This window comes from Hordeum vulgare, chromosome 4H, assembly GCF_904849725.1.
Source record: "Hordeum vulgare subsp. vulgare chromosome 4H, MorexV3_pseudomolecules_assembly, whole genome shotgun sequence".
Lineage (NCBI taxonomy): Eukaryota > Viridiplantae > Streptophyta > Magnoliopsida > Poales > Poaceae > Hordeum > Hordeum vulgare.
In genome coordinates, this window is record NC_058521.1 from 584,591,635 (window position 1) to 584,618,481 (window position 26,847).

The 26,847-nt window shown below is 46.9% G+C and overlaps 1 protein-coding gene across 1 annotated transcript; it reads right to left on the reverse strand.

The window, feature by feature from the left end:
* Positions 1 to 1,170: 1,170 nt before the first annotated feature.
* LOC123449744 (24-methylenesterol C-methyltransferase 2) lies at positions 1,171 to 2,838 on the reverse strand. The gene has a single exon (XM_045127063.1). It carries the CDS (start codon positions 2,644 to 2,646, stop codon positions 1,531 to 1,533), a length of 1,116 nt encoding a protein of 371 aa, XP_044982998.1. The 5' UTR covers positions 2,647 to 2,838; the 3' UTR covers positions 1,171 to 1,530.
* Between the last annotated feature and the right edge of the window lie 24,009 nt (positions 2,839 to 26,847).

The window sequence follows — 26,847 nt, forward strand, 5'->3', positions numbered from 1 at the left end:
TTAAAAAGTCATGATTACAAATTATACACCGTTGAATATTCATAAACATTTAGCAATTTTTTTATTCATTATTTTTTATAATTTAAATATAAATTGTGAGTGTATAATTTTGTATTCATTAAATAGTTTTACTTACTATACATTTTAAATGTCCGCATCAACTAAATATGTTTTATACAATAGATGAAAATGCCACCATTTCATAGAACATAGAAAAATACACAACATTTATATAACATACATTATCATCGGATGTACGGATTAAAAATTATAACGGTTTTAATATAAGATAGTATGACTCCTTTCAGTTAAATACCACATAATATAATGTGACTCATTTCACTTAGACGGCACACCCGACTCACGTCACACAAAAGGTTAGCCATGTAATTTTTTTTCACGTACAATTCATTTTACAAATTAGTTGTGTCTATTGGTTAATTGTATCATTTTGCCTCGTGACACTAGCAAAAAAACTCCAAACCTATCTCAAAGTTGCTACACAACAAAGCCGAAAGTTCCACGTCGTCCTCTGCTCCAAAAAACCAGCGTGCGCGCCACCGCATCGATACTCTGGTTCTGTCACCAGCAGAGACCCCTCCCCGCACGCCGACTGACCCGAACGACCCCACCTGCCATGGACATGCCCAACGGATATTTTCGATACGTTCGCTACTGCCACCAAACAGACTGACTTGTGGCCATGCCCACGCCGAGGGGCCACGGACGCCCCACGCCGGAAAGCAAAGGACGGGCATGCAGGTGTCAGCCAGCCTTTTTTCCCAACAAAATAAAATAAAGGAAAGCGGTGGCGGGCGGACGAAACATGGCGCGTCCGCCTCCGTGATCGCGCTCACGTGTTGCACCGATCGATGGATGCCCCGACCACGACCTACCACCCACAGTTCTCTTCGCCACGAGATCCGATCTCAGGGCCCCACCTGCCATCGGGACAGCCGGGTGCCGCCACGCGATACTGCTCGGAGTTCGTGAACCTTTGGAGCTTCTTCTGGCCGGCGTGGATTAAAGATAAGGTTGCGGCAGCAGCAGTGAACGCGGGAAAAGCGGGAATGTTTGTCGTTTCTTACCGCCCAAGCCACGGGGAAGGCACTGCAGTAGGAAACTGATGAGTGATTGCTGATTCTTCATCAGCTACAAGGAGCTGATTGATTTCATGCACAACCTCCATCTGATTTTTCAGGGCAAAATATAGCTGACGACGATACATAGAAGAAGGAAGAAGGAAAAGATCTATCCACGGATCAAAGCAGAAACAAATCTGAATCCAGCCTGCACTCACGCACGCATGCGGTCCAAACTCCAACCAAAAATCGAAAACGAAAGCTACCAACCAAAACAGTAAGCTTCATCCGCCGTTCCTATTCTTCTTTCCTCTCGGCACCGAGGCCAAATCAATAGTGCTCCATTAGCTATGAATACGCCTGTCCTCCTCATAGATTCTTACCTCTCATTAGAAATCGAAATTATTTCTTGTTCCTTCCTCTTGTTTGTTTGATCCTTGATCGCACTCTATTTGCTGCTCTCCTCGGCTTCGGCGTCGGCGTCGGCGGGCTTGCGGAGGACGACCATGTGCATGGGCGAGAAGATGCCGGTCTCGCCGCCGAGCGTGAGGTGCTGCGCGGTCTCGTACAGCATCTCGTGCACCTCCACCACGCCCTTGGGCGCGATCCGGAGCAGGGTGAGCACGCGGACCACCAGGGAGTTGCGCCAGTAGGCGAGGCGCCCCATCTTGAGCCGCGTCCACCAGGGCAGCGACGGGGGCAGCGCCAGGTCTAGCTCCTGCACCACCTCGAAGCCGACCTCCTGCGCGATGGACGCGATCTCGTCCTGCCGGCGCAGCCCCGGGAGCGCGTCGCCGCGCTCGATGCCGTGGATGGCCTCGACGTGCGCCGGGTCGTCGGCGCGGAACAGCGGGGTGGTGACCCACTCGTAGGAGACGTAGAGGCGGCCGGGCTTGAGCACGCGGTACACCTCGGCGTACACGTCCTGCAGCCGGGGCGCGTGGCAGGTGGCCTCGATGGAGTAGGCGCCGTCGAAGGAGGCGTCGTCGAAGGGCATGGCCATGAAGTTGCCGCACACCACCTCGCACTGCGCGTCCAGCCGGGCCTTGCGGTTGTGTGCTCGGGCGCGGTTCACCTGGTACTCGTTGATGGTGATGCCGACGACGTGGGCGCCGGAGTGGGCGGCGATGGCGCGCATGGGCCCGCCGACGCCGCATCCGACGTCGAGCACGCGGTGGCCCGGCCTGGCGGCGAGCAGGTCGGCGACGCGCTCCTCGTGGACGCGGGTGGCGTCGCGGTGGGAGCGGCCGGGGAGGGAGGGCGAGAAGTGGAAGGACTGGCCCCAGCCCCACTCGTAGATGTCGGTGACGAGGTTGTAGAAGGTGTCGACGAAGGCGGGCACCTTGTCGGCGGAGGCCTGCGTGGTGGCCGTCTCCTTGGGGCGGCGGAAGAAGGACCAGTACTGCGTGTACTTGTCCTGCACCTTGTCCCGCGTGATGGATCCCATCTTGAGATCCACCGCCCGCTTCCCCTTCACCTCCGCCGCCCCCATCACCCACACGAACCAGTAGACCAGCCCGGCGCCCACCAGCCCCGCCGTCCACGCCATCGTCGCCGGCTCCATCCTTCCTTTGTTCCCTCAGGAGCTCGAGGAGGAGGGCAGGCAGACAGAGACAGAGGAGGGGGGAGACGAAAAACGAGTAGTGGATCCGGCCGGCCGCGGAATATAACGAGCGGCGGGAGGCCGGCAGGGCGTGGAGCCGCGGAGGAGGTGGAGTGGGATCTGATCCGACGGCGCTAGGGGCTTTGGTGTGGGTTTATTAGCCTGGTTTTTGTGAATATATCAATTTCAAGATATGAGATTGCTCCCTCCGCATTCAAATAAGTGTCTTAAGCTTAATACTTCCTCCGTCACGGTTTAAAAAGCCTGTATGGAAATTCTCTATAACCTAGGTTGTTATTGATTGGCTGTAAAATGAGTTAAAAATAGCATTCACACTACGCATGCATATAGAAGTAGTACAACGAAGTGCTCCCTCCGTTTCTAAATACTCCCTCCGTTCCTAAATATAAGTCTTTCTAGAGATTCCACTAGTAGACTACATATGGATGTATATAGACATATTTTAAAGTGTAGATTCATTCATTTTGCTCCGTATGTAGATTTATAGTGAAATCTCTTAAAAGACTTATATTTAGGAACGGAGGGAGTATAAGTCTTTCTAGAGATTCTACTAGAAGACTACATACGGATGTACATAGACATATTTTAAAGTATAGATTCACTCATTTTACTTTGTATGTAGTCACCTAATGAAATCTCTTAAAAGACTTGTATTTAGGAACGGAAGGACTAGTAATTAGCTGCTAGGAGTAAATACAATACGTCTTAAACCTTGTGTGTTGTGGAAATGCACGTAGTAGTACAATGTTATACTAAAACTAGTACAAAGTTGACATGGTTATTTTAGCACGGATTGAGTATTTTTTGTGGTGAGGAGAATGAGATAGTGGAGGCGGGGTGGTGGTGGGGCCTACCGCTCCTCCAGTCCAGGCAGATGGTTTTTGGCAGGATGCAGCCAGGAAGGGAGGGAGCGCTGGCAAGCCTGACAGCGTGCGTGGGTAAGATTAGATTGGGATTGGGATGAAGGAAGGCGTGCCAGCCAGCCGGAGCCAGTGAGAACCTGCCGTACCGCCATGTGTGTGGTGACGTGTACGGCCATTTCTTTTTCCTGCCACTGCGCTGCCAGCACTCGGGTCCATTTTCTACTCTATTTTCTTCCATGCTACTGTACTACACAAAACAGAGAGCCGCCCAACATTTTTCCCTGGAGAAGAGAGGAGGAGGAGGAGGAGGAGGGGGAGGAGGAGAGATGATACGATCGGTCGGACCAAGAGCGTGGGAACAAGGCAGCCTGGTTTTGCTCGAGGTGATGCGACGTCGATTGAGATCTTGTGGCCTTGGTTTCAACGGCGTGCCCGCTGGCTCGATTGATGTATTCATGTTACCGCACGACTCCGCACGCTCTGTTCATTCGTTCATGTTACCACTCCTGCACCTGCCCGCATTTGATATCATAATTTATGAAAGTTTACCTCATACTTCCTCTAGTTATATAAGGCCCTTTCCAGTCGGAAATTGCCTTTGGCTCCCGAGCTCCATGGAGATCTTTAAATTCAAACTTCAAATTTGGTCCAAATTCGCATTTTAATATTTCAAAAAATTCCGAAAAAATACATAGATAGATGAAGGTATAATACACAAGTGTATATTTTCAGAACAAAATACGTTGAAATGAGGGCTGTGCAAAAAAAACAAATCTAAAACTTTTTAACACATGTTACTATTCATCATTTCAGACCATGAATTTGTTTTTTTATACAGGTCGCGTTTCAAAGTATTTCGACCTGAAATTTTGCACGTACACGGATCACATCCTTGTTTAGTTGTATATTTGTTTTCAGATTTTTTGGAACTAACATTTTCGAATTTTGAATTTTTCAAAAATTTCGGCCTCCATGGCTCCCGGGAGCCAAACCTCTGTTCTCCCTTTCGAGTGCTTCATGGTGGACAGGTGCTAAGCATGTCACATAAGCAAAAAAATGACATGACATAGCAATTAAGGAGGAAAGAGAACATTTTGGTGATCCCAGAAGAACCAATGCCATACACGTGAACCTAGGCAAACCACTTAAATGAAAGAAGATGACCAATGCATGAGAGAGTTTAGGTGCTACTCCCTCCGTTCCAAAATATAAGACCTTTTAGTGATTTCATTAAAAGACTACATGCTAAGCAAAATGAATGAATCTATACTCTAAAATATGTCTATGTACATCCGTATGTAGTTCATAGTGCAATCTATAAAAGGTCGTGGAGAGACAAGCCGGGTGGTTCACGTGTAACTTCCAGAATTGCTGTGCAGCCGGTTACGCAGGGCTCTCGCGTTCTTGCCAGCGATGGCGGCGCTCCCCTAAAATTTCCTCGGCTACGTCTGGGACGGTGATCCTCACGACCTCGTCCTCCTTTTTTCTTCGACGCTCCGCTCTCTGGTCGTCACCAAGATGCCGGAGGAGGCGGCGAACTCTGGAGTCTCGGTTCCTGGTGGTGTTTCGGTGCCAGGGGGAGTTCTGTCAATCCGCGATTTGGATCAGGCTGCTAAGGGTAAAGCATCAATTGCGAAGGAATCTGCATCATCTTCTGCGGGGGACAACGCAGCGGCTATGCTTGATCGTCTCAATCTCACAACTCAGGAATCTACAGCTTTTGTTCTCGAGGATGATGACAAAGATTACCCTGGCTGTCCATCATGGGCGTTAGTTGGAAAGGTTCTGGCTCCTAACACTCTTCATGTTTCAACTATCAAGGCTGCTCTTAGGCCTGCGTGGGGAAACCCTAGGGGTCTGGAGTTTCATCCGTTGGGAGCAAATAGATTTCTGGCTGAATTTGGAAGCAAGGCAGATAAGGAACGGGTGAGCGAGGGATCGCCATGGACGATTAGCAAGCATTGTATTCTGTTGAAGGAATTTGACCCTGCGCTCAAGCCTAGTGAGATCTGCTTTGACACTCTTTCTTTGTGGGTTCGTATTCAGAATCTCCCTTTTGGACTTATGAATGATGATCGTGGCAAAGCTTTGGCATCCACGTTGGGCAAGGTGGAGAGTATGGATGTCGATGACAAAGGGCGTGCATGGGGTGCCTACATGCGTGTAAGGATCTCTGTTGATGTCAATCAACCATTGATGCGATGTGTGTCAGTGTTTTCTCAGAAACGGAGAGTGACTCATGTTTACCAGGTGAAGTATGAACGACTACCGTTGTTCTGCTTTACTTGTGGCTGTGTGGGGCACTCGTCTGTTGTGTGTCCAACGCTAGGGGAACGTGATGCTGAGGGTCTTCTTCCGTATCATAGTTCTAGGCTTTGTGCCTCAGATGACAAGAAGAAGAAATATTCAGGAACTAATATGGGCCAGCATTCGAATTCTAAGAATTCCAAATTAGGGCCAAGTGATGGTGTTAAAGCACCAACTAAGGCGCCGTCTAGGGCGCGTGGAAAGGAGGCTGTGGGTGAGGGTTTTACAAATCTGAAACAGAGAAAACCAAGGGCCAGTCGTGCAAAGATTATTGCATCTCCGGATGTGCATACGCCTGTGGATGGATCGGCAGGTGCCGCGGTTTTGGGGAAGATCTTTCAAATTTCTAGGCAGAAAAGAAAGGTGTATCAGCCAAAAGTTCAGGTGCAGCACGAAGTGGAGGAGACGTCCCCGCTTCCCATGATTCTTGTAAGCAACAAGAGCACACCGGCTGCTTTTCAGACAGACGTTGTGGTTGACCATATTTCACCACAAGAGAAGAATAAGAAACAGAGAATCTCATCAACATCACGATCGGCGGATCAGGCAGAGGCTGCGGTGCAGCCCTGCCAGACGCAATGAATCTACTTTGCTGGAACTGTCGAGGGCTTGGGTCGGACTCGACAGTTGGTGAACTTCGCTGGTTAGTGAGGTTTTTCTGACCTTCCTTCCTCTTCCTCTCCGAAACGAAGATGAAGGATTCTAGGGTGCAAAATTTCATGTGGTCGCTTGGATATACTGGTAGCTTTGTTGTTAGCAGTGCTGGTCTCAGTGGTGGTCTAGCTTTGTTTTGGCAACAACCATATATTGTATCTTTGAAGGGTTTTAATTCTCATTGCATTGATGTGATTATATCTACGGAAGAATGCATTCCCTGGCGTGCAACGTTTGTGTATGGTGAACCTCGCCGTGACCTACGTCATGTTTTCTGGAAGTTGTTATCTCGGCTGCACTCAGAGTGGAAGAGACCGTGGATTTGTTGTGGAGATTTTAACGAGGGTCTTTGCAGTGATGAACATCTTGGGGTCAATGAACGATCAGATGCTCAAATGTCTTTGTTTCGTGATTGCTTGGATGAATGCAGATTGGTGGATATGGGTTTTACTGGTCCAAAATTCACATGGAATAATAGACAAGTTGGAGATGACCTTGTGAGAGTCAGGCTTGATAGGGCTGTTGCAAATGGTGAATTTATGGATTTGTTTAACAACTACAAGGTGGAGAATGTAATCACTACCACGTCAGACCATTTTGCCATTCTAATCAAGCTTTCCACACTGGCTGAGGAGATTAGGGATACACCGGTGCAACAACAGTTTCGTTTCGAAGCGGCTTGGCTTAGAGCACCGGATTATCGAGAAGTAATGGAAAAGGCTTGGGTAGAAGGGCAAGATTGCTCTATGTCTCTGCAGTCCACATGTGATAAACTACGGCGTCTCGCCGGTTCTCTTAAAAGGTGGAGTCATGATTCTTTTTGTTCTGTTCGTAAAGATATTCTCAAATTACAGCGTAAATTGAAGATGCCGCGGGGATCAAATGAGGCTAATATTAACGACATACGAAGTACAGAACAATCTTTATGTGAGCTTTTTGAGAGGGAAGAAGTTATGGAACGACAACGTTCAAGGATTGACTGGCTTCGGGAGGGTGACAGGAATACAGCTTTCTATCATGCACGTGCTTCGGCAAGGAGGCACACTAATAAAATTTCTAGCCTTTCACGTGATGATGGATCCATGTGTGATGATCTGGTCGAAATCAAAGGTATGGTCCATAATTTCTATGCTCAATTATTCAGTTCGGAGCCATGTCCACTGGCAACTTCTGTTCTCGATGCTATTCCACGCAAGATCACTGAGAGATGAATGCTGCTCTGTGTAAAGAGTATACAGATGACGAAATAAGAACTGCTTTGTTTCAAATGGGACCTACGAAGGCTCCTGGTCCGGATGGTTTCCCTCCTCTTTATTATCAAACACATTGGGATTTTCTGCAGACCAAAATTTGTAACGCTGTCCGGAGTTTCTTGACTGGAGGAATGTGACAGCCCGATGCCGACGTTCCAGAAGATTCCCTTTCCTTTTCGTTTTTGTCATGTGTCTGTTTTATTTTGTCGCAACAGCATCGCATCATGCGCATCATCAGCATTGCATCGGTATCCCGTTGCCGCCCGTTTTTAAAACGTGCATCCGTTGTTAGTTGCCGGTTCGCGTCGTTGTTCGTTCTGCGTCTGACCGAACACGCACGCGGCCGCGGCACCGTCGTAACTCTGTTTTTAAAGCGTGTATAAAACTTTCTTCGATTGAGCTGGAATTTGTCATGCGGTTTTATTTATATATAGGTAGGCCGCTTGTCGAATTTCGTCGTGATCGGAGATCGTCTGGTACCCGAACGGTCGACCGTAGCGGCACCGTATTCGGTCTACCGTCGGACGTGTGTCGGTGTTTTAAAAATCATTGTAGCGCCGCCCGTTCTCCCTCTCGTCTCCGGATATCCCCTCTACATGGCCGCGTACCCATACCCGCGTTCGGAATCGTCCGAATCCGACCGCACGGTTGGATCCGGAACGCGATTCCGGGTAACCTAGCCCCCCCCCCCCCCCGTTTGTCTATATATATGTCCCTTCTAATTTTCGGACAGCCTCCCTCTAACCCCTCCTTGTTTTCCGCGCCACCTACCCCTAACCCTAGCTCTCCTCCCGCAGACCCTCTCTCCCGCAGCCGCCGCCGGCCCGCGAGGCCCGCAGCAGGTCCGCCCGGGCCCGAGCCACCGCGCCGTCCTCGGGAGGAGCCCGAGCTCCCTGCAGCTCCCCTCCACGAGCGCCTCCAGCTGGTCGCCGCGCCGCCGCCGGGCGCCTTGGCCGACGCGGCCCCCTCCTGCCTCCGCCACCGGAGTGCCTCGCCGGATCCTGCCTGCAGCCCCGTCGGACCCCGCCGGAACCCCATCTCCATGCGCCACCAGCCTCGCCGCCGTGCACCCTGCGCCTCCGCCTAGCTCCGCCTCTCCCGAGCCGATCCGCTCCTCGCCGACGCGGGGATCCGACCGCCCTAGGCAGATCCGGTAGAGCACCCACCGGATCTGCCTCCCCACGTGGCCCTGCTCCGCATGCCGCCGGCAGAGGGTGCGCCGCCGCCGTTCCCGTGCCCTCGTGCTCCTCGGGAGCACGGGAGGAGACGAGCAGCAGCACAGCGCTCCCGCTGGGCCACTTTGCCGCGTCCTGGGCCTCCCCCGCACTACGGCCCAGCTCCCCGTGTCATGCCCCAGGTCCAGGCGCGCCCCCGGGCCAGCAGCGTCGAGGCCCAGGCCGCCTCCCCTCGCTCTGGCCGGCTTCCTCCAGATCTGGGCCGAAGCCCATGGTGAGCCTCTCCCCCCTGCCGTCTCTATTTTGCGCTTAGGCGTTGCTTAGTTCCTTTGCGCATGCCCTGTTGGGCCCAGGAACGGTTCAGGCCCATTAGAATTTAGGTTTTTCGTTTATTCAATTTCAGGGTTTGTTAGATATTTTAAAACGTTGTAACTTTTTAACCGTATATCGGTTTACGACGAGTAGCATATGTATCTCGTGTAAATTTTCGCGTAGAATCTAATGTTATAGCTTGCACTTTTGTTTGACGTTGTTTAGCATGTTGTTTTCCTAGATAAGCGTGCTGTTCTAATAGGTTTCGACCGGTATTTATTTTTCGTGCAAGATCGGGTTGCTCGAATGCCTTAGATAAACGCCCATGTTTTAGGGACTATTTATCCATGTTTTTTAAGCAGTCATTTGTATTTTTTTGCGTGTAGGGATTGCCGGTAGATTATTTTCCCGTGTATAGGTTATATTTCTCGCATTTATGTGTGGCTTTATTTTGTGTTGCAACCCCACATATTTTATATGTTTCCGGGGTAGAAAAATCCCATGGATTTTTCTGTGCATTTAGTTTTAGCTTTCGAGTAAGTAAGTTCGCGAGATATTTTGCTATGTTGCCCTTTTAATTAATTCGTAGGATTTATTCCGTGCCTCGTTTGAATTAGTTGTCAACTAGGGAGTTCTTCTTAGATGTTTTGTTTAGCCCCTGGTATTTTTAGTTGCAATAGAAATGCATGTTTAGGTGTGGTTTGACTGCCCTCAAGTTGCTAGAAATAGTGGTGTTTTAGAGGAGCTGAAATATTTTTAAGTCTGGGATCTGTTATTATTTTGTTGCTGTCTTGTCTTGCTTGCATCTTGTGATCTGTAGCTCTTTTGAGGTTGGTCCAATGGAGTTAGTTGTACCCCTTGTGTTTCTCTAGCATGCTATAAATTTTCACGCCATTTGGAGTCCTGTAGCTATAGGTTTTGCTGCTGTCAATATAGCTTCAGATCGAAAACTGCACTTTCATGAGGTGTAATTTTCACTAAGTCTGAAATAGTGTGTGGGATGCCATTTTGTGTCTTCTTTTCCTAGTGCTCCTTGCTGCCATGCTAGTTGTTGTTAGTTGTTCATAGTAGTGCTTCTTGCCCTATTCCGTGCCATGCCTTGCTTGTGCATTTCGGAGTTATGTAGCTCGTAGTTGTGGGGCGTAGAATATGCTATGTGGCTGATTTTGGCAGATTGTAGTCATTTCTTGTTTTGCTCGTAGGTGTTGAACCGTAGCTCCGATTTGATCGTGTCCTACATGAAACTTGCTTAGAATCTCGTGTAGTTTCATTTTCTCTTGCTGTTTGAATGTTTTGACGTGCTCGTGACCGTCGTTGCACACATATTGCATTCATGCCATCATATCTTGCGATGCTTGTATCTTTTGATCCGTAGCTCCGTTGGAGATGATCTTTATGTGTAGATTGCTTGCCTTGACGGGTAGAATTAGGTGAACCTATTTGTTTTGCTGCTTAACAACTAATTAATTGCATTAGTTCAGATCTGGTTAGAATTGTAAATTAACATGTGAGGTTGTTCCGGAGGTGCTATATGACATTTCCAACCTTATTTAAAATGCCTAGATAGGTAGTTTAATTGCGCTTCACCTCTTGCCATGTTTAACCACATTTAATATTGCCGTGTATCTAATCGGGATAGAAGTAAATACATAAACGTGGAGTTTCGTCAATATGCAACTCTTTGCATATTGAACTTCACTTAATGTGTAGTGTTTGATTGTGTGAATTGTCATGCCGTGACTTGCATGTATTCAGTAGCTCACGCATCATATGTGTAGTGCATCGTGTGGTGAATTTCGTGTGTTGATTTGTGTTTCCGGTTTGCTTCGTCTCGATAGAGTTTCGCAGCGTGCCGAATTGTGAGGACCCGTTCGACTACGTCAGTTCGTCTGCTTCACGAAGGCATTCTTCTTCCAAGCGGGATCTCAGGCAAGATGATCATTTCCCCAGATACCATTACTATCATTGCCATGCTAGTTATTTCGATGCTATCGATTATGTCTCGTTGCCTACCACTTGTTAAATATCAGCCTCTCAACAATGCCATGTTAACCTTCAACCTGTTCGACCTAGCAAACCACTGATTGGCTATGTTACTGCTTGCTTAATCCTGTTGATAGCGTTGCTAGTTGCAGGCGCAGTTGCTTCCATGTGATAACATGGGTTCCTTGTCATATCACCATATTAATGCTATTTAATTTAATGAATCTATATACTTGGTAAAAGGTGGAAGGCTCGGCCTTTCTAGCCTGGTGTTTTGTTCCACCTTTGCCCCCTTAGTTTCGGCCACCGGTGTTATGTTCCATAAACGAGCGCTCCTAACACGATCGGGGTTGTTATGGGGACCCCCTTGATAATTCGTTTTAGATTAAAGCTGGTCTGGCAAGGCCCAACTTTGGTACTACATTTGCCTAATCACTAATGAACTGCATAGGGAGTAATTAACCCGAGGATATTTTAATCAACCCCCGGGCCAGTGCTCCTCATGAGTGTTGGTCCACCCACCTAGCAGTCGGCGGTGCCACCACGGGGCAACTCGAGGTTTGGTCCCCGTCCACTTTGCATAGACGGTGTGTCCTGAGAACGAGATACGCGGCTCCTATCGGGTTCGTCGACACACCGGGTGGCCTTGCTGGATTAGTTTTACCTTTGACGAGATATCTTGTGCATCGGGATTCCGGTGATGCTTTGGGTAGTCTCAGAGTTGAGGTTTTCCACTAGGGAATCCGACGAGATCGCGAGCTTCGTGATTCAGGATTTCTATGCGGCTTGTGGTAATTTGTGATGGACTAGTTGGAGCACCCCTGCAGGGTTAAATCTTTTCGGAAAGCCGTGCCCGCGGTTATGTGGTAACGTGGTAGCTTTGCTTAACACTGGTTCTAGATAACTTGAAGTTAATTTAATTAAAATATGCCAACTGTGTGCGTAACCGTGACTGTCTCTTTCGTGAGTTCCTTCTCCGATCGAGGACACGGTGGGGTTATGTCTGACGTAGGTAGGTGTTCAGGATCATTCATTTGATCATCAGTAGTCACGTCCATTATGCGTAGATCTTCCCCTCCCCCCTCGTTTTCTCGTACTCGTAAGTTAGCCACCAAATATATGCTTAGCCGCTGCTGCAACCTCACCACTTAACCATGCCTCACCCATTAAGCTTTGCTAGTCTTGATACCTTTGGAAATGAGATTGCTGAGTCCCCCTGTGGCTCACAGATTACTACAACACCAGTTGCAGGTAAAGGTAAAGGTTACTGGACGCGAGCGCGTTGATTGTTCATTTGGAGCTTCTTCTTCTTCTTCTTCTTCATCGATCTAGGATGGGTTCCAGGCCGGCAGCCTGGATAGCAAGGATGGACGTCTTTCTTCTTTTGTCGTTTGTTTTCGTCCGTAGTCGGACCCTGCTCTTACTCTTGATGATTATGTAATTTACTGATGTGACTTTGATGTAGCTTGTGGCGAGTGTAAGCCAACTCTGAATATATATATCTTCTTTTCAGTACATGTACTTGTAACGATATCCATTCTTGCGACACGACGAGATGCGCTTCTATCCCTGACGAGGCCTTCGTGCCAAATTGAGGATAGGGTCGCATCTTGGGCGTGACAAGTTGGTATCAGACCATTACCGACCTAGGAGCCCCCTTGATTGATCGAACTTGGCCGAGTCGAGTCTAGTGAAAAACTATTTGAGTCTTAGTTATATATCGGAGAGTAGGATTCTTTTTTTCTCCTCTTCTATGCTCTGGTGAGGAATCTTGACGTAATATTTTAATTCTACTCCTCTTCTTACTCAAATTTTTTTTAGGATCATGCAGATATTTTTGAGATCTATATGATGCCGATGTGAGGGAGTTCTGTCTTGGTGCCTCCTGTCTGACTTGATTTTCTTCCGGGGAGTTGAGCTCCAGGGGATTCTCGATCACATCGTTATCATTCAGATTTCTTAGTATCTCAGAACGAAGGATGTTCGTAATTGCTTCAATACTAGTAGTGGCGAGATAACCCCGATGTCCCCAGTACTGGTGCAGATTGTTCGGGAGTACTGCCATACTTTGTATCATTGTGATCACGAGGGTCTGTTGTGGATGAAGGTCCGAGATTCTGGTTGTGTGTTGAAGGATGTGATACAGGTGACGGGTTAGTATAGGAGTTGTGTGATAATTACTCCTTGTATCCGTGTACCAGATTGCATGACCAGATCTTTCGGGAATTCATAGGTGGGAATTCAAGTAGTTACTTATAGGACATTCTTCCAACAAATGCATGATATTAGGTTGGGGTTCGACATCTAGTGGATTCGTTTGTTCACGTCGACTTACAACAGTACACGTTGTGTCTTAAAGAGTCCTTGTAGCTTGCTACGACTCGGGGACGCTTCGTATGTCGGGTGCACTGCCTTGCACTTGATGGCTACTGTAAAATCGTGCCCGTGCGATCTTGTCCACGAAAATATCGGACGAAATCTTTCTCATGAGTTTGTTCTGGCTAATTGTAAGCATCACCCTTTGTTTTGTTGGAATATGGGAATTCAAGTTGCTTCGATGTCAAGTGGTGATTTCAGATCTTTCCTAAGCGGTGTTCTCATATTTTTGTGGGAATGCTAATTCTCTTTGCTCAAATCAATTGTCTTATCATTCTTGTCAACCGGAGTCGTCATGTTAATTATTTTCCAACCGGTGTGTTTCTCTCCAAGTGGATTCAATCCTCTCCAATTTTTGCAAGATCATTCTCTCGTTTTATTCCGGAGTTCATCTCATCTGTCCCATGTTGTCTTTGTTTTCCCGCCCTCCCGCCCTTTTTCTCAGTGATTCAATTTTCATCCAGGAGTTTTCTTTTCTTTGTGCTTCCGCTGTCTGTTCTTTTCTCTCTTACCCGGGGATGCATTGTGAAGATTCTCAGGAGCTTCGTGTTCATATTTGTTCGTTCTTGTCATCCTTACCGGTGAATTTAATTCAGTTCTCCGTGTTCATCATATTCCTTTCGTCCTTGTAATTCTTTCCTCTGTTGGAAATTCTTATCTAGTCTTTTGTTGGCATTTATCTCTATTCTATCTGGTGTGTTGAAGACATCTCAGAGTTTCTTGTTTCAGATCTTTCATTATTTCGAGGTTCTCAACCTCATCTAGTTTTCATTTGTACCGGTGCAATATCTCTCTTTCTAAGAAATCTTTTCAACGGTGATTTCTCTGAGTGGGCCCATAACCCACAGGTTTTTCCCAGGATCTTATATGTCTCTTCTATTTTTCCACAGATCTTTAAATCTTTTCAACTATGACGTAAGTATGATTTTCATCAGTCATATCCCTTCTTCAAGATCTATTTCAATTAATTCATTCTTTGGCTCAACCTTTCATTCTTTTCTATTCCGGAGTGTCTCAGTAATTCTTGGTGGTGTTCTTCTCATCATTCTCTTCTTTCAAGACCGAAGGAGTGTTTCTCTCAAATCTTGGTCTATTCTCTTGGATATTCCTCATTTCAGCTTTGTGCCATCATCCTGAATTTGTTGCCAATCATGAGTATCCTTTTCTTGCGATCCGGTGCATTTCTGAGTTGTTTTTATTTCTCGTTCCTCCGAAGGCCATCATTTCAGAAGATTCTTCGTTCTCAGCTTTCATCTTTCATCCTCAATTCTTCTCAATTGTTGTCTCTTCGTTCGTCTCTCATTTATCCGGTGCCTTGTTTAAGTTTTTTTTCTTCTCTCAGGTGACTCATGATCTCTTCATTCTCTGGTATCTCCATTCATCCGTGGTGTTCCCATTCAGTTGTGAATTCTTACCGGTGCTTCCCTAATTTTGCCTCAAGTGGTGCTTATCTCTCTGCCTCTTCAAGATTCTTTCAAGAAGAATAAGTGGTATGCTAAATACGTTGCTTGTCATCAATTAAACTTGATGAAGGATAAGCATAACATAATTCTTATTCTTGTTCATAGTAATCTGAATTCGTCGTCCGGAGTGGCTCATGATATCAATTCCTTTTTTCTCAAGTGTTCTTATCTTTTCTTTTCCGGAGATCCAAGTTTTCTCAAGTTTCTCTTCGTGAAGCTTCATCGAAGACTTTGCAAGGCTTCAATCTTATTCTTTCATCCTTCATATCTTTGCATCATTCATTTGTATACGGTGGTCCTTCATGGTGGTTCATCAAGGTTTCTATCCATTCTTAAGTGTTCTTCAAGATTCGTGTTGGAGAACCTCAAGTATCCTTTCTCTTGCATTTCCAAGTGCATTTGTTCTTCCTTATCCTTTGAGGTGGTATTATAGCGTTCTTGTTAGTGTAGGAGACTCGAAGAGTTTTCCTTTCAAGAATGAGATAATTGAATCCACCAATCCTTTGATCATGAGATTATTCTTAACTCATGGTTTCTTCATTGAGCTATCTTGGTTTGGATTTCACCTAAAGATTTTCCTATGGATTGTCCTATCATGGTGCTTGTCATTAACCCAAGTTCTCAACGGATCCTCTTGGTGTAAGAGAGTGTTCATATCTTGTTTCTCCCAATCAATCCTTGTTTCTATTAGTGGCTGGTTGGCACTTCATTAGTTTGAAAAGGTTCCCATAAGCCCACTACTATCTTGTTCTTTTCATTGTTGTTTTTCCAACAGTTCCGTCCAATTCTTCTTGCAAGAATGCTTGTCAAGTTCATTGGAGTTAGTAGTTGTCATTCTCTTCTTCCGTATGAGCTAGTTCCTATTCTATTGTTCCGGAGGCTTTGTGATATTGCTCTTTTGGGTCAATCTTGTTGTTCTATCAAGATCATGGTCTTCCCTTGTTCTATTTAGTTGTTTGTTATGTATATTGTCTATTTCTTCTACCTTTTCGATTTTTTTGTCCCATTTTCCTACCGAAGTGCTGCCGAAATTTTCCGTGAATTCTTGCTTGTTTCTCATATCATTCCTCATCTCTTTGCAACTTTCAAGGGTCGTTGGTTTCACTCGTTTGTCAAAGAAGCGACTAAGTCTTTACCTCTTACTCTTTCTCATCCTCTCCCCCTTTCATTCTTGGATCTCGGGGTGAGATTCTCTTGTAGTGTAGGAGAGTTGTGACAGCCCGATGCCGACGTTCAAGAAGATTCCCTTTCCTTTTCGTTTTCGTCGTGTGTCTGTTTTATTTTGTCGCATCATCATCGCATCATGCGCATCATCAGCATTGCATCGGCATCCCGTTGCCGCCCGTTTTTAAAACGTGCATCTCTTGTTAGTTGCCGGTTCGCGTCGTTGTTCGTTCTGCGTCTGACCGCACACGCACGCGCCCGCGGCACCGTCGTAACTCTGTTTTTAAAGCGTGTATAAAACTTTCTCCGATTGAGCTAGAATTTGTCGTGCGGTTTTATTTATATATAGGTAGGCCGCCTGTCGAATTTCGTCGCGATCGGAGATCGTCTGGTACCCGAACGGTCGACCGTAGCGGCATCGTATTCGGTCTACCGTCGGACGTCTGTCGGTGTTTTAAAAATCGTTGCCGCGCCGCCCGTTCTCCCTCTCGTCTCCGGATATCCCCTCTACACGGCCGCGTACCCATACCCGCGTTCGGAATCGTCCGAATCCGACCGCACGGTTGGATCCGAAACGCGATTCCGGGTAACCTAGCCCCCCCCCCCGTTTGTCTATATATAGGTCCCTTCTAATTTTCGGACAGCCTCCCTCTAATCCCTCCTTGTTTTCCGCGCCACCTACCCCTAACCCTAGCTCTCCTCCCGCAGACTCTCTCTCCCGCAGCCGCCGCCGGCCCGCGAGGCCCGCAGCAGGCCCGCCCGGGCCCGAGCCACCGCGCCGTCCTCGGGAGGAGCCCGAGCTCCCTGTAGCTCCCCTCCACGAGCGCCTCCCGCTGGTCGCCGCGCCGCCCCCGGGCGCCTTGGCCGACGAGGCCCCCTCCTGCCTCCGCCACCGGAGAGCCTCGCCGGATCCTGCCTGCAGCCCCGTCGGACCACGCCGGAACCCCATCTCCATGCGCTACCAGCCTCGCCGCCGTGCACCCCGCGCCTCCGCCTAGCTCCGCCTCTCCCGAGCCGATCCGCTCCTCGCCGACGCCGGGATCCGGCCGCCCTGGCCAGATCCGGCAGAGCCCCCACCGGATCTGCCTCCCTCCGTGGCCTGCGCCACACGCCCCGACAGAGGGTGCGCCGCCGCCGTTCCCGTGCCCTCGTTCTCCTCGGGAGCACGGGAGGAGACGAGCAGCAGCACAGCGCTCCCGCTGGGCCACTTTGCCGCGTCCTGGGCCTCCCCCGCACTGCGGCCCAGCTCCCCGTGTCATGCCCCAGGCCCAGGCGCGCCCCCGGCCCAGCAGTGTCGAGGCCCAGGCCGCCTCCCCTCGCTCTGGCCGGCTTCCTCCAGATCTGGGCCGAAGCCCATGGTGAGCCTCTCCCCCCTGTCCTCTCTATTTTGCGCTTAGGCGTTGCTTAGTTCCTTTGCGCATGCCCTGTTGGGCCCAGGAATGGTTTAGGCCCATTAGAATTTAGGTTGTTCGTTTATTCAATTTCAGGGCTTGTTAGATATTTTAAAATGTCGTAACTTTTTAACCGTATATCGGTTTGCGACGAGTAGCATATGTATCTCGTGTAAATTTTCGCGTAGAATCCGATGTTATAGCTTGCAATTTTGTTTGACGTCGTTTAGCATGTTGTTTGCCTAGATAAGCGTGTTGTTCTAATAGATTTCAACCCGTATTTATTTTTCGTGCAAGATTGGGTTGCTCGAATGCCTTAGATAAATGCCCATGTTTTAGGGACTATTTATCCATGTTTTTTAGAGCAGTCATTTGTATTTTTTTACGTGTAGGGATTGCTGGTAGATTACTTTCCCGTGTATAGGTTATATTTCTCGCATTTATGTGTGGCTTTATTTTGTGTTGCAACCCCACATATTTTATATGTTTCTGTGCATTTAGTTTTAGCTTTCGAGTAAGTAAGTTCGCGAGATATTTTGCTATGTTGCCCTTTTGATTAATTCGTAGGATTTATTCCGTGCCTCGTTTGAATTAGTTGTCAACTAGGGAGTTCTTCTTAGATGTTTTGTTTAGCCCCTGGTATTTTTAGTTGCAATAGAAATGCATGTTTAGGTGTGGTTTGACTGCCCTCAAGTTGCTAGAAATAGTGCTGTTTTAGAGGAGCTGAAATATTTCTAAGTCTGGGATCTGTTATAATTTATTGCTGTCTTGTCTTGCTTGCATCTTGTGATCTGTAGCTCTTTTGAGGTTGGTCCAATGGAGTTAGTTGTACCCCTTGTGTTTCTCTAGCATGCTATAAATTTTCATCCCATTTGGAGTCCTGTAGCTATAGGTTTTGCTTCTGTCAATATAGCTTCAGATCGAAAACTGCACTTTCATGAGGTGTAATTTTCACTAAGTCTGAAATAGTGTGTGGGATGCCATTTTTTGTCTTCTTTTCCTAGTGCTCTTTGCTGCCATGCTAGTTGTTGTTAGTTGTTCGTAGTAGTGCTTCTTGCGCTCTTCCGTGCCATGCCTTGCTTGTGCATTTCGGAGTTATGTAGCTCGTAGTTGTGGGGCGTAGATTATGCTATGTGGCTGATTTTGGCAGATTGTAGTCATTTCTTGTTTTGCTCGTAGGTGTTGAACCGTAGCTCCGATTTGATCGTGTCCTACATGAAACTTGCTTAGAATCTCGTGTAGTTTCATTTTCTCTTGCTGTTTGAATGTTTTGACGTGCTCGTGACCGTCGTTGCACACATTTTGCATTCATGCCATCATATCTTGCGGTGCTTGTATCTTTTGATCCGTAGCTCCGTTGGAGATGATCTTTATGTGTAGATTGCTTGCCTTGACGCGTAGAATCACGTGAACCTTTTTTTTATGTTTAACAACTAATTAAATGCATTAGTTTAGATCTGGTCAGAATTGTAAATTAACATGTGAGGTTGTTTCGGAGGTGCTATATGACATTTCCGACCTCATTTAAAATGCCTAGATAGGTAGTTTAATTGCGCTTCACCTCTTGCCATGTTTAACCACATTTAATATTGCCGTGTATCTAATCGGGATAGAACTAAATACATAAACGTGGAGTTTCGTCAATATGCAACTCTTTGCATATTGAACTTCACTTAATGTGTAGTGTTTGATTGTGTGAATTGTCATGCCGTGACTTGCATGTATTCAGTAGCTCACGCATCATATGTGTAGTGCATCGTGTGGTGAATTTCGTGTCTTGATTTGTGTTTCTGGTTTGCTTCGTCTCGATAGAGTTCCGCAACGTGCCGAATTGTGAGGACCCGTTCGACTACGTCAGTTCGTCTGCTTCACGGAGGCATTCTTCTTCCAAGCGGGATCTCAGGCAAGATGATCATTTCCCTAGATACGATTACTATCATTGCCATAATAGTTATTTCGATGCTATCGGTTATGTCTCGTTGCCTACCACTTGTTAAATATCAGCCTCTCAACAATGCCATGTTAACCTTCAACCTGTTCGACCTAGCAAACCACTGATTGGCTATGTTACTGCTTGCTTAATCCTGTTGATAGCGTTGCTAGTTGCAGGCGCAGTTGCTTCCATGTGATAACATGGGTTCCTTGTCATATCATCATATTAATGCTATTTAATTTAATGAACCTATATACTTGGTAAAAGGTGGAAGGCTCGGCCTTTCTAGCCTGGTGTTTTGTTCCACCTTTGCCCCCTTAGTTTCGGCTACCGGTGTTATGTTCCATAAACGAGCGCTCCTAACACGATCGGGGTTGTTATGGGGACCCCCTTGATAATTCGTTTTAGATTACAGCTGGTCTGGCAAGGCCCAACTTTGGTACTACATTTGCCTAATCACTAATGAACTGCATAGGGAGTAATTAACCCGAGGATATTTTAATCAACCCCCGGGCCAGTGCTCCTCATGAGTGTTGGTCCACCCACCTAGCAGTCGGCGGTGCCACCACGGGGCAACTCGAGGTTTGGTTCCCGTCCACTTGCATAGACGGTGTGTCTTGAGAACGAGATACGCGGCTCCTATCGGGTTCGTCGACACACCGGGTGGCCTTGCTGGATTAGTTTTACCTTTGACGAGATATCTTGTGCATCTGGATTCCGGTGATGCTTTGGGTAATCTCAGAGTTGAGGTTTTCCACTAGGGAATCCGACGAGATCGCGAGCTTCGTGATTCAGGATTTCTATGCGGCTTGTGGTAATTTGTGATGGACTAGTTGGAGCACCCCTGCAGGGTTAAATCTTTTCGGAAAGCCGTGCCCGCGGTTATGTGGCAACGTGGTAGCTTTGCTTAACACTGGTTCTAGATAACTTGAAGTTAATTTAATTAAAATATGCCAACTGTGTGCGTAACCGTGACTGTCTCTTTCGTGAGTTCCTTCTCCGATCAAGGACACAGTGGGGTTATGTCTGACGTAGGTAGGTGTTCAGGATCATTCATTTGATCATCAGTAGTCATGTCCGTTATGCGTAGATCTTCCCCTCCCCCCTCGTTTTCTCGTACTCGTAAGTTAGCCACCAAATATATGCTTAGCCGCTGCTGCAACCTCACCACTTAACCATGCCTCACCCATTAAGCTTTGCTAGTCTTGATACCTTTGGAAATGAGATTGCTGAGTCCCCCCTGTGGCTCACAGATTACTACAACACCAGTTGCAGGTAAAGGTAAAGGTTACTTGACGCGAGCGCGTTGATTGTTCATTTGGAGCTTCTTCTTCTTCTTCTTCTTCATCATCGATCTAGGATGGGTTCCAGGCCGACAGCCTGGGATAGCAAGGATGGACGTCATTCTTCTTTTGTCGTTTGTTTTCGTCCGTAGTCGGACCCTGCTCTTACTCTTGATGATTATGTAATGTACTGATGTGACTCTGATGTAGCTTGTGGCGAGTGTAAACCAACTCTGAATATATATATCTTCTTTTCAGTACATGTACTTGTAACGATATCCATTCTTGCGACACGACGAGATGCGCTTCTATCCCTGACGAGGCCTTCGTGCCAAATTGAGGATAGGGTCGCATCTTGGGCGTGACAAGGAACCATCCCCACTGGTTTTTGTGATTCAGTGATTGTGCTCATTCCGAAGGTTAATAACCCTTAACATCTCAAGAACTTTCGGCCAATTAGCCTCTGTAATGTCCTTTATAAACTCACCTCGAAGGTACTCTCAAACCGACTTAAAGTTTTTCTGCCCGAGGTGATTTCAGAGAATCAAAGTGCATTCATCCCTCGTCGTCTCATCACGGATAATGCTCTTATTGCTTTTGAAAGTTTACATACGATAAGATCCCAAAGAGCGAAAAAGCCTTACTTTGCTCTCAAGATTGATATGATGAAAGCATACGACCGTGTTGAGTGGAATTTTCTTCATGGTTGTCTATCACGGTTGGGTTTTGCTGATTCCTGGATATACTCGGTGATGCGGTGTGTTACATCTAATCGTTATGCTGTCCGGGTCAACGGAGATCTAACAGAGCCTATGGTGCCAACCCGGGGTATTCGTCAAGGTGATCCAATCAGCCCCTATCTCTTTCTTCTTTGTACTGAAGGTCTGTCATGTTTGCTCAAACAGCAGGTGGACCAAGGTGTGCTACATGGTATTAAAAATGGTCGACTTGGTCCTGCTATCTCCCATTTACTATTTGCAGACGACAGCATTTTCTTTGCAAGAAGTGACAGGAGGAGTGTACAAGCTTTGAAAGATACCCTTCACCTATATTGTCAGGGCTCTGGACAAAAGATTAATGTGGATAAGTCTTCTATCTTCTTTGGTAATGATTGTCCAAAGGTGATCAAGAATGAGGTTAAACATATCCTTGGTGTTTTCAGTGAGTCTCTACAAGATTCTTATCTTGGCATGCCAACACATGTGGGGCGATCAACTACTATGACTCTCAAATTTTTGTATGATCGCATGTGGAAGCGTATCAATGGAATGTCTGATAGACCATTGTCTAGGAAAGGAGTGGAGATTCTTTTAAAATCTGTGATTCAGGCGATTCCAACATACATTATGAGTTGTTTCCATCTTCCCGTTGGTACTTGCGAGCAAATGAGGAGAATTATTGCGGATCAGTGGTGGGGTTTTGCTGATGGTAAACGAAAGATGCATTGGCGTTCATGGGACTGGTTGACATGTCCGAAAGCTATGGGTGGTCTTGGTTTCAGAGATATGAGTATGTTCAATCAAGCTATGTTAGGCAAGCAATGCTGGCGGCTAATCACAGAACCAACTACATTATGTGCTCGTGTCCTTAAGGGACGTTATTTCCCAAATACAGATTTCTGGAGCGCAAAATGTCCACGGTCTGCTTCCTATACTTGGCGAAGTATTCTTCATGGCATGGAGCTTGTCAAGAAACGTGTCCGATGGGGTGTGGGTAACGGTGCTTCCATTAGGATTCAGGATGATCATTGGATTCCTGGTGTCAATCCACAGTTTTTACATCTTCTGACTCCTCTATCGGCTGGACAGAAGGTTAATTCACTCTTTGCTGGTGATGGCCTCACTTGGAATACTCAACTAGTCCGATCTGTCTTTGAGGAATCGATTGCGGATCAAGTTCTACAACTTCCCATCAGTCGGTTTGGGGACACTGACTTTGTGTCATGGCCACATACACGTTCTCGTACATACTCGGTCCAATCTGCCTATCATTTGGCAAGAATGACAAAGATGATTGTATCCCGCAGCAGGTCAGGTCGTGGTTTGTCTTCTAATCTACAATGTGATGCTATTTCATGGAACAAAATTTGCGCAATCAAGGCTCCAGGGAAGATGTTGATAACTATTTGGAGATTCGCTCATGATTGCTTGCCATCAGGAATGCAACTTCACTGGCGACATATCCCTGCTTCTAAGGTTTGTGTCCATTGTTCTGCAGATGAGCACATAGAACATGCATTGCTATTTTGTCCTTATGCAAAAGCGGTTTGTTCTGATGTTAAAGCCTACTTCAACTTGCATCTTTGTCAGAAAGGACTCAAAAATTGCAAAACATGGATCTTTGATTTTTTGGCAAGTTGTGATGATCTTTCTGCCACAGTTCTTGCAGTCACGTGTTGGCATATTTGGATGCTAGAAATAAACTACGAGAAGAAAATATTACTCAGCATCCTATTAGTCTGGCTCTGAAAGTTAAAGCTTATGTTGACATGATAGTGCAGCATTTGTACATTACTACTACCAACCATAGGCGTGAACCCTCTAGAACAGCTTCCTGGGTTCCGCCGCCGGCAGGTAAGGTGATGATAAACGTTGATGCTGCCATTTTTACACATGACAAGAGCATGGGGGCAGGTGTGGTGATGCGGGAACATTCAGGTTCTGCATTGTTTGTTATGGTATTGGTGTTCCTGATGTGATCCTTCCTGAGTTAACGGAGGCCATTGCAATTTGCATTGTGTAAAGGAATTCAGGAAGTCTTACTTGGTTCTAATTGCTTGACAGTTGTCCAGCGTGTCAACTTACTGGACCAAGATCGATCTATTTGTGGTTCTGTGATTCAGGACATTAAGCAACTTAAGGCTTTGTTCACTAGTTGTTTTATATTTCATGTGCGTAGGGAGCAGAATGTTGCTACACATCTGTTGGCTCGATCTTGTAATCAGCTAGAGTGTCGCGTTTGGCGTGGTGTGTCCCCGGAATGTATCCGGGATGCTATTTGTATGGACATTATGCCATAATCTATAAAGTGGGTTTGTTATAAAAAAGGTCTTATATTTAGGAACGGAGGGAGTAAATCATTAAATAGAATGAGCTCAGCAACAACAAGTTAAGCAACTATGCATTGAAAAATAGAGTTGCTAAGCTATTTAATGCTCTTAGCACCTTTCACTAGAAGGAGCCTAAGAGCAATTTTAATGGAGCTATTCATTTTGTCGGCCGTCATACGTTTGGGTCGACGCAGACACAAAAGACGGCCCAGCGCGCCGATCCATTTTGAAAACATGTCCGATCCACGTCCGTGCCGACCCATTTCCGGCCCAAATTTGGGACTAAAATGCGTCGGCGCGGACGTGCGCGCGCCCTCTCGGAGTCCGTGCCAACCACCGCGGTCTACATAATTTATGACGCCCGCCCTCCTCGGGCCCACGCGTCAGTGGCCGTGGTTGGTCATTTTTAATCCGAGCGTGCTGTGGGGTTCGCCCATCTGCTTTCAGAACCCTCCCCCGTCCCCATCTCGCCACCCCTCTGTTTCCTCGTCGACGACCCAACAACCATGAACAACGGCGACAACCTCGTCGTCTATGCGCGCGCGATGCTTCCAGAGGAGGTTGCCTACCTGCAGGCTAAGAGAGCGATGCACCAGGGGCACGAGCGTGCCCGTGCTACGCCCGGCTTCGTCCAAAACACCCTCGTCGTCTACCCCCGCGCGCTGCTCCTCGAGGAGGCCGCCTACCTTCATGCTAAGATGGCGTTGCGCTTGGTGAACAAGCGCGCCCGTGCTGCGCCACCGCCTACACCATCGCTACCCGCGCAGGCACAACCCGCCCCCGTTCCAGCACAACCTGACCTCGCCGACGCCGCCTAGGACGCCTAGTTTTTTTTTCATTTATAATGTAACGCGTAGACTCTCGTTGGCCTTCGTGGCCGGCTTTTAATGTTTAATTGTGCATGTTTAGTATATTTGTAAATAATTTATATTTTTTTGCACGCCTACAAAAATGGGCCGAGCCAGCGTTGGACGCATGTGCCGACCCAAACATCGAAGCGGACATTCGTGTCCGCTGGGCCGACCCAAACGGACAAAAAGGAGACAAATCACCATCTGTGTGGGTCGGCCCGTTGGAGTTGCCATAAACGCTCTTATATTAGTTTATAGAGGGAGTACATAATAATTGTGCACAACAACTTTCGTTGGCTATGTACTCAACTTTGGCATTGGGGAGAGATACACATTTTTGCTTTTTGGATGACAAATTCACTAATGACCTATCAAGGAATTTCTCATTTAGAAACATCGTAAAGTGACCATACCAAGCACATGTATTGCTTGTCTCAGTCCATAGAACGTCGAAGCATGTTGAGTGTGATAGCATCGAGTTGATCAACAACGGCCTCCCTTGGAGTAAGACTTGAAGGGTCATTGGGCTTGAAGCCATTGACAATCATCCACCATAGCTGTGTTGAAGCAATTTCAAGTGAGACTCTATAGTGAGTTTCCACTTGGAAAGCTGATTGAACTTCAAAGGAGGCGGAGGCCCAACATGCTTAATATGTAGATGAGGGATAGGTTGTCTTGAGTAGTGAGGCTCAACAACATTTTGGATGGGGGTGACGAATAGCTTATGTGCAACTGGAGTTTCTCCCACATCATCCGTATCATGAACTATATTTGGAGAAGATGAAGATGATGTGGATGTGCAGACTTTACAACGAGCATCAACCTCTTCGTTTATGGTGGTGTGCATTTGATCCAACAATGAAATTTTGATACCTGCAGCAGCCAAGGTTGCACTACGAGGGGGAGGAGTAGAGTTTACGATGATGGGAAGATGAGGAGGGGAATTTGAGTCCCCCACTATATCAAATATATTCATTAGGTGGTTAATCCATAATAAATATCTAAGCTTTGATACCAGTTAAAGGATGGAGATGTCTACCAGCTAGAGGAGGTGAACCGGAGACTACATATTTTACCTTAACCACCATTTGCAAGGGAAATGCAGATACGTTAAAATATGTAGATATGCAACCTATGGTGGGAACAACCTATACGGCAAAGAAAACTAACACACTAGGGAAGAGGTAGTAACTATATAGCTAGCAAGCAAAGACAAGTAATGGTAAAAAAAGATTAACCGGTACTTGTCTTGAAGCTCAATCTTTGGGGAGTGCTAATCTCCCTCCGAGAGGTGCCAAAGCCAAATCTCGAGAGCGCCACCAAATGGTCAACCTAGTCTCCTTTTGAGTCACCACCAATGGAAGATCCTCACTTCACTTATGGTTGGTCTCGAAGGCAACCACCAGGCCTTTTCAAACTTTCTTGGAGCACACCACACACAAGGAAGCTTCCGAGCATTGACTCAAACCACCCTGGATTTTCGATTCTCCAACAATAATAGGTTTAGTGATGCACAAGTGGGTATCAAGAATTGGTTTGGTGGAAATGTAGATCACACGACTTTCTTCCAATCCTTAAAGTTTGGTGAAGTTTGAGTGGAAGGACTGACAGTAAGCAATCCTTTTAAGACCAGCAATGGAGGGGGAGGTCAAAATCAAGGGTTAGGTTTAGAGGTTGAAGAAGGGTGGGTATTTATACCCCCTAAAAGTGTTTGTTGCCAACCTGAGGGCCCCATGCGCATGGTCTTAAGATCCCAAGCGCACGATGTCACCCCAGAGTAAAACCCTAGACCTCCTCCTTCGTGCGCAACAGGCTCGTGCGAATCGGGTGTCCATAGAGTTATGGACCCGACCTCATGTGCACAGGGTTAGCAGGCCCTTGGACATGGTGTCCAAAGAGTTTCCCCTGGAACCCATGTTCACGGGGTATTGACCAGATGTCTCAAAGGGGAGGGTTAACCCATTTTCAATGATAGGATTGGGATGGCTTGTTGTATATGTTTTGCATGCCGAGCATAGTTAGGCAATCACCTCAACCCCTCTTAATTGTGTAGTTGTTCTACAACCCAAAACAAACCAAAACTA